Raw genomic sequence first — 8,617 nt, 5'->3', positions numbered from 1 at the left:
AATTGCTACATGGCATTCGCCCCGTTGCACTTTCTACACTCCGGTGCGTGCCCGAGCGCATTCGGTGCACACACCTTCGTGAGACGTTGATGAGGCATAGCGGTCTATGCGACATAGAGGAGCATTGGCGGTCGGCATCAATATGTGCTGTATTTTTTCGTAATATGCGTGGATAATGAGTTTACTGTACTAGAAAAGGGATTGTGGAAAATAAGGAATTCGTCCCGCAATTACTAAAAGATAATTTGCAGAGATCAGTTCCAGTTTTGTTCAGATTGACTTCCAGCCAATTACTTTGGTTTTTGTTTCCGAACATTTCATTTAGTTGCCTTCAAATATTTTTGATTGTTACACACTCCTTCAAAATAAAATGTAGAGTTTTATTGAATGAATTTGAAGGTTTAGAAATAAAATTAATAATTCAATCTATCTATTGTTGTAGAGTCACTGTAATGTTTGTGTATAGCAAAGAACATAATGATTTGCCATCACTTATTGCTAGAGACCGGAGAAATTCGCGGATTCATTTCGCGATAGGCTGAAATTCAAATACTCATACCTCTAAGCTGCTTTTATTATTGGCTCACTGTTCATCTGGACGACTATGGACTAATGGGAAATACTTAACTAAAGAAGTATCTTATCACAGGCAAACCCTTTGAGACGACTCACAAGTCAGCAGCCAATGAACAGCCGTTATTTTCCCGAGTATACTGAAGACTGTATAGTCTATCCTGAAGGTCATCGAAAATGCGAATTTTTCCAGTCCTTACTTATTGCTTCTATTGGATCCGACCAGTTGAAATTGTCCCAGGGGCACCAGGCTAGCTCACTGTGAACTCTCCCATGATTACGGGTTTGATACTCCGGATAAGACTGCTAGTTATTGGTTGAATTTAAGACTTAACATTGCCCATGGCATAGGGATGAGGGGGGCAGGCTTGCTCTGTATGTGTAACCTAATTTTATGTCATGCGTCGTCAGCCCCACAGTGGTCCACTAGGTCTGTTGGCTCGAAGCTACATGACAATAAGATATCTGATACAATTTTGCACTCCACCCTACACAGAAAACTACATGAATACATATGTGACTACGATCTTGGATATTGTGAGTAAAACTGTAGCATTTTCAAGGCACATTTATATTTATTGCACATGGTACTCTTACATTGGCAACCCATGTAGTAGCGTAATTTTATTTAAATGGCTTACATTGCCAACACCCGGCGGTCCTGTGACTGAGAACCGGCTGAACTTAGTGATACAGAAGTAATTTACAATAATTTTAATATAAGCTTGGTCCAGGAGGGCACCAGGTTAGCCTGGACATCTAACCTAAGGGTTGGAGTGGGTCGCTGGCCCCAGTGTGGCTCACTAAGCTCGGTGGCTGCACCTGTTGGTGAAAACCTTACAAACTAACGACATCTTTGAGCGCTCCCTTCTCTGCATAGGTAGTTGATTCATAAGTAGGTTGGGTGGCAAACTACAGAATAAAAAACATGTTTTAACAGGCATGGTTTTATTCACAAAGAGCTGAGGGACAGGTACTAAGCCTGAGTCGGTATGCTACAAATTACACTGGAAATACTGTTAACACATGTTGCACTTCATGTTACTTGTGTACGCTTTTTGGCGGCAGTCCTGCTATAGAAAGATTGGATCCAAATCAGTCGGCCCTTAACTCTTTTTGAAACTCCATGGCATGTTCGCGTGGCTAAGGAGAAGTTATGGCAGAAGTGTTGCTCCCTACACCACAAACTGGTCCAGGTATTCGTGGTGAATTAAATACCGAAGGTTTCTTTTGATTAATAAGAGTTACCGGCATGCAGATCTCAATGAGGTAAAAGTTGGAGCTTCCACATGTGACAGTCACATACACCTTATACCGCGAACTCCTGAAGACTCCCGTAAGGGGGGAATTGTTGGAGAGGGTAGGGACAGCGCCCTCGTGCATTACATTCATAAATCACTAATATATGTTTTATCTAAAACTTAATGTCTAAACATCTTACAATTTGCTTATTTAAATTCCCCACGTGGGAATAATAATACTTATGTGGGGTTTTATTGGTGTATATTGTTTTCAAGGATACCTATGTTATAGATGCATTTACTTACATGGCAGGAATGTTGGCTCGGTTTGCAAGATAGAAAGAAGTAAGAAGGATGTCCTTTATTTTTACAATCAATTGTAACTTAGCAAAATTAACATTTACAGTGATTTCAATCCCGGAATAGATATACTTTTTTACGAATAAATGTGCAAAGTCCATATAAGCCTACCACTCTAATTCTGATCCAATCAAAACACATCAAATTTTTGTAGTACTTAGGGTGAAAAACGAAATAAAAATGATAATGAAACTAAGTAATAATACTTACCACAAAACACAACAAATAAGTATCAAATTTCTACACAGCGAAAATTTCCATATTTTTCACGTACAGTAGGTAAAATGTTGACGACATCCCTAGTCGCTTAGACCGTTGCTGCCCACTGCCGCCCACATGACCATGTTCCCGGGAGTGCAGTGTGTGTGCGACGAACATGCCCTCGGGGTCAGCCAGGTGTAGTGGATTGCACCGAGTGAAATGGCCCGTGGCCGATGTATGGATAGCCACCCACGCGGTTATAATGTGACATGCCGTATTCCTCCTCAGGAACAGCGGATATCCCATATTTATCATACTTTGATTTATTCTTGTTAATCAGTAATGGTTAATTGAAATGTAATCATGTTTTGTAGTTTCAGAAACCTAAAATTATCCACTGTGAGGTTATGTCTCAACAATCAGCCCAACTCGTTCCCGCGCTCTGTGTGCTTCATGCGGGAATCGTGACCTTCGGCGGCACGGAGCTGCTGGAGGCGCGCCAGTCGTCTGACCGGCTCAGGGCCCGGAGCGCTTGAACCACAGAATCCTCACCGCTATGTTCATCTGTCTTAGTCGCAATAGTGTAAGTACTTTCAAATCCTTTAGCATCGGCCATAACCACTGGAGTCGGTATAGTTCCTACCAGGAGACAGCAGGGAGATGGAGGAATTCACCATGGGGAAATCCAGAGAACCCCAATGTTCAGCATGGAACCCCCCCCCCCTCCCTGGTTCAATTAAAAGACCTTGAGTGGTCATGCCCATGCCCCGAGGCAGACAACTGTCATCCCGACAAGCCCTCTTTAGGTGTTCCACCATCTTCGTTACGCACCCTGCAGCTTCTCCCTTAATCGCCCCACCTTGTGCCCCACACTGAAGACTGCAGAGTTTAGCCATGCCCTGACCCCATCAGTGTGCGACAGGGGTGTCAATGGATTATAACTGTCTTTATGATGCACATCGGTGCTTCCTCGATCTGCACATGCAGAGCAAGTGTGAGAGTGCTCAGGCCGAAAGGGAGCAGGGCAGTGCAGCCACTGCTCGTGCGATAATCGCCCATGAGATTATGATCAGGGGTACATGTTACTGCATTTTTGTTATTTGTTTTCCTATATTAACTATGGAAATAGTATAACACATTTTCTGTTTACTTATATTCATAACACAGTCTGCACCAAGAAGGACAGAAATTTAAAGGCGGCTATACCGAAAAATTCTGGAACGCGGTCAATATTTTTGCTGCTTGGAAAATGAGCAAAATATTTAATCGACTATTGGCTAACATTAAGTTCTTAAAATGTCCCAGAAGTTATAGAAGTTTTCAAAATATTTCCATAGTAAATAGGTACTTCGAAATCTACTTATGCCTGTAGGCTGTGCTGAAAAGGATATTCTTACGTATATTCGGTTTATTGACTTTAAAATTCGTCATATCAGTTGGCTCAGTGTTTATAACTTCTGGATGGTGAGTTATATGTCCTTGGTTCGTATCCCAGCGGTTTTTGGGCTTTTTCACTTGTGGAAAATTTACTTGTGGTATTCAGGACTGAATGTTATATCGTCCCTTCACGTACATGCTCCAAAAAAGGGAATGGGCTGCCACCAAAGAATCATATTGTCACGGTCTGAAAATTTCATTACTTTTTTTTTTTTAATTTATTTTACTTTTGTATCTCGTTAGGTTAACGTGTTGGGGTACGTGCGCGTTTCCAGGCTCGGCCGGTTGATTTCGACACACGGGTAATGGAATATAGGTTGCTGCGATGGTAGTTTGCAGGCACTGCGGGCTTTTGCGAGGCTGCGTGGTTTGCTGATTCTCGCGGGCCGCTGGCCAGGGCTCGCCGAGGGATTGCACCACGTTGTTCCAAAAACCCACTGCGCTACGCTAGTATCTTGTTTGCCGTTTTGTTAGTTCTGCCACGCGAGGCTTTCGTGTACTCGTTTAGAGGACTCTGTCCTGATTAGTGTTGCCATCTTGCGTCCAAGTTTGGAAACGTGGGCAGAAACAATCGAGCAGAGCGAGAGGGGGAAGGGAAGGCTCGCTCGCGCCTGCGCAGAGGGAACTGTCGACTTCGCTTGTTTTTGTTTTTCCTTGCGGGAAGGAGGGACAGCCATTTTCCCCGTGGCTAAGTTTTCCCGGTGTTCGTGTTTTTCGGGGTGACCTCGTTCGGGAGGTAAAACCCTCGTCCAGGGGGTGACCGGGGCTTTTTCGCCTTGGAGACCTCGCTGGACGGGTGCTTCACGACAGTACGGGGCCGAATCACTGAGACGAAGTGAGGGTAAGTGATTGGCAGTGATGGATAGGGAGATTGAGCTTCGGGCTGGACGATCTTCGTCCAGTACTTAATCTTTTAAGAAATAACGTAGTATTATTCCATCCCTATTATTTTTTAGTTTAAAACAAATCGACGTCTGGTTATAAGCATGCATGTAGTGGTAACTGGGAAGTAGACTATTCCTCAGCGGAGCTGCGGCGACGAGAGAACGGCCATGTTGTTGTAATGATAATTGTTTGCCGGCCGACTTCACTTTAATGTGTATTTAATGTATTTATTTATTCATGAATCTATCTGTTAACTTATTTGTTATTAATTTATTTGTTAAACCTTTTTTTTTCAGAGTTTGTTTATTGTGTTTCTAGTATCTGGCTTATTAAATAAAATCTGTGCTTGAATGAATTAATGTTTCTTTTCAGTGCATAAATCATACCCCTGTGTGGGGAGAAGACTTGGTCTCGGGTACCGCGACTCTACCTAATTAACCCCCCCCCCCCCCCCCAATGGTATAGGTTATTTATTGTTTTGTGTATAGGTGTACGCGGGATGTCTGACGGAGTCTCGTCACAATATTGCTTGACACGCTACGATCACATACAACGGAATAGCGTTACAGATAATAAATATGTACTTACTTCAGCACTGCTTGTGTAAAATACGGTTTTGATACTTTTCTGTTATCTGTACGAGAAGCATTGTCAGAGTGAAAACTTGAGAGTTTTAAGATACCGCAGGCATATGAAGAGCTCTTATGTACATAACAATAGTAAGTAAAATACTGTGTACTCGGTTGGGGAAGTACTGTGGTGAGTTTTTCTGGTTTAACTTAGAGCTTTTATAAACCCTCTCGTACTAAGTACATGCAACCATTTTTTATTACTTTATTTCTATTCATTTTTTTGCATGCAAAAACACCATATAAGTATAACTTCTTACTTTCGTTCTTGAGTACACGCACCCACAAAATTTTTTTTGATAATTTTTGAAGTTTAATATAAATACTAGCAAACATTTTAATAGGATTTTTTGAATAATTAATTAATACAGTGCTTAATACAATTTTTTAAATTTCTGTAAACTAATAATATACATATTACCAAAAATATATTAGTCCTTGCTCTTCATAGTGAAAGTAACCTAATTTATTATCTGCCAAAAAAAATACTTTTTTTTTAGAATAGTCCATTGATATTCTTCTATATGTAACTAAGTAACAGATTTCGAATGCATTAATACCTACTTTAAGTTAATAAATATACACATGCCAGTTAATCAAAAACGGTTTATAATTAAAAATGATATTGTCATACACCATATTTATCACCTCTGTTTATAAACACTAAAAATTTTAGGCTTCATTGCTAATGCAGAAGAGGTTTTATATTTACATACACTTAAACTTGTCCTTCCTGTATACAGGCTGTCCCACAGCTCAACGTCAAGCAAAGAACAGTTGATAGGCCAGTAAATTACGGTTTTGAATATCAAAACCAAAGTCCAAAAAGAGTCGTAGTTTACGGGCTATAGGCATCTTTCAAAAGTTTTAAAATTCCCACCTTGCCCCAAATGTTTAGATACAATGAATAAAATTTTTTGCTACGCAATAATAAATAACACTACTATTTATAACACCTCAAAATAAATTCAAAATTATTATACTTTTGGGGGGAAATATTCTTTTCACAACTTATGCGGCAAGAATTTTTAGTTGGTTAACTTTGACTAGCTATATTTTCAAATAACTTGCTAAGTTAGTAAAGTATTTTTTTTATAGTATGACAAGTCAAATTTATCCGATTAAAAAAGTTTGCCGCATAAGTCTTCGAAATAATTCCCCCCTAAAAGTATAGCATATTTAATCTTATTTTGAAGAGTTATCAATGATTGTGCTATTTTTAATTGCGTATTTTTAGTCACAGTAACTAATAATTTTGGTGAATGATTTAGATTTTTAATCTTTTGAGAAATGTCTATAAACAGAAAACAACACTTTTATTTTTTTTATTCAAAACAGAAATTGACTGGCCTATAAAAAATTCTCGGCTTAATGTTGAGATGATGGGACGTCCTGTATTTTAAGGACACACAGACACAACAACCTGGTTAAATCACTTTGTTTTCAACATCCTGGACTTAAGCTTAATGTTGTAGCCATTAACTAGCTTTAGAAACAATTCAAATTTATAACATTCCATGTCATTTCGAGAACCATATTCGAGCACTTGGTATCTTCTAAGCACTACCGACAACATAGTCTTCATCGCTATGTACGCGTATTTCTTGCCCAAACACATCTTACGTCCAGAAGAGAATGGAATAAACGAACAATTAGGGCGACTGGAACTGTTTTCTTTGTTGAACCTTTCGGGATCGAATTTGATTGGATCTGGGTAGTAAGACGGTTCTCTATGTATTCGATAAATAGGAATCATAACCGTTGTTCCAGCTGGTATAGTGTAGTTCTTAATACGAACATCTTCGTCCACCCACCTTCCAACAATTGGCACTGGAGGGTATAGCCTCATTGTTTCCTTGATCACCTGCTCCAAGTACACCATCTCCTTCAGATCCCTTTCAGTGACAGATCGATTTGTATCTTCACCGAATATATCTTCCTGCTCTTTCACGACTTTCCTCTGCACATCTTGATGTAACCCCAGCAGCATCAGTGCGGTCGCTACTGTGTAGGCTGTTGTTTCTGTGCCAGCTGCGATAAGAAACATCGTCTCGTCCTGCAGTTCCTCTTCAGTGAAGATTCCTGGTTTGTTTATCATAGTCGATACCATGTGGTCCATGAATCCCAGCCGTGAATTCGGCGTGTTGGTACATGATATATCGCTTACATCACTTATAATACATTTTCCCTTTGCATTAATATGTGAAGAAATTTTTTCTTTAATTAATAGGTCAACAAAATTTCGTATTGGTTGAACTAACTGACAAATTTCATGATAAAATGTGGATAATTTAAGGGTGTATTTGAACCAAAACCACGGCGCTGTTATCAAAAAAGTCAAAATTTTGCCTAGTTTTAGGAAGTTTATTACAACACTGTGATGTTTGTTGGTTGCGACTTGTAGGTTTGTCGGTACGCCTAAGCTTGTCTCGGAGAGCATTTCTAGCGTGCAATTCATCGTGTAGTTCAGGACGTCAAATGAATCTCCGTCGGAAAATTTCTCCATCGCGTCAGCCATAGATCGGCTCTTCTCTTGGAATATGCTGACATAAGAGTTGACAATCTGTTGAACGAAGGCTGGTTCCATAAGCCTACGGAATTTCTTCCACGCTTTGTTTTCCGAAGAAATCAAAGAGTTGCCGAAAATCAAGGTGACAGGCTTGTATATAAATGTTCTTGACAAAGTTTTGCTGCTGCTCAATATCACTGCAGCATCCTTTGGATCCGAAAGTCCGACAGCCAGGTGCGGTCCAATCCACCCCTTGCACACAGGACCGTAGCAGTCAAGCAGTTCCGTGAAGTAGTCCAGGGCGTCGTTCCTGCGAGGTAGTCCTTGCAGCAGGTTGCCCAAAAGTGGTATGGCAGGAGGACCAGGTATCTTGGACCCCAGCTGCAAGTATCTGCGTCCCCAGATGAACCAAGGAGCAGCCTTGATGACAACAGCTATGACGAGCACTGGGAGTCCCCACCAAACGATACATTGCAGAGCGAACATTTTTAAAAGACAGTCGGGAGACATGTGCAGCGGCTGTTATTTATAACATACGCCCGGGGTTTTATTTTATTTTACGTCTACCAGTTAACCTTGACGTAGTCACGCCTCGCAAAAAATTCAACAATAGCGCTGCACAATTGTCAAAGTAGAAGATTAAATCTGTGAAGTTAAGTGTGGTTTTCCCGAGTTAAGACGTTTTCACACGTTTTCTGTAATTACCGGCGGGGGCTATTTAAACAACGTACTACATTTACAAGGACAACTGGACGAGTTTCTCATCACGTCTTGGTAGCTAC

General features: G+C 40.6%; 1 protein-coding gene across 1 annotated transcript; it reads right to left on the bottom strand.

Moving 5' to 3' along the window:
• Window positions 1–5,517: 5,517 nt before the first annotated feature.
• LOC134537852 (cytochrome P450 4C1-like) lies at window positions 5,518–8,374 on the bottom strand. Its single transcript, XM_063378730.1, has one exon. The coding sequence runs from the start codon at window positions 8,343–8,345 to the stop codon at window positions 6,759–6,761; it is 1,587 nt and encodes a 528-aa protein (XP_063234800.1). The 5' UTR covers window positions 8,346–8,374; the 3' UTR covers window positions 5,518–6,758.
• Between the last annotated feature and the right edge of the window lie 243 nt (window positions 8,375–8,617).

This window comes from Bacillus rossius, chromosome 12, assembly GCF_032445375.1.
Source record: "Bacillus rossius redtenbacheri isolate Brsri chromosome 12, Brsri_v3, whole genome shotgun sequence".
Lineage (NCBI taxonomy): Eukaryota > Metazoa > Arthropoda > Insecta > Phasmatodea > Bacillidae > Bacillus > Bacillus rossius.
This window is presented reverse-complemented; position numbering and strand designations above follow the sequence as displayed.

What these genes read in the sequence shown, in the direction of transcription:
- LOC134537852 (XM_063378730.1), bottom strand. Translation starts at nt 8,345, where the DNA reads ATGTCTCCCGACTGTCTTTTAAAAATGTTCGCTCTGCAATGTATCGTT.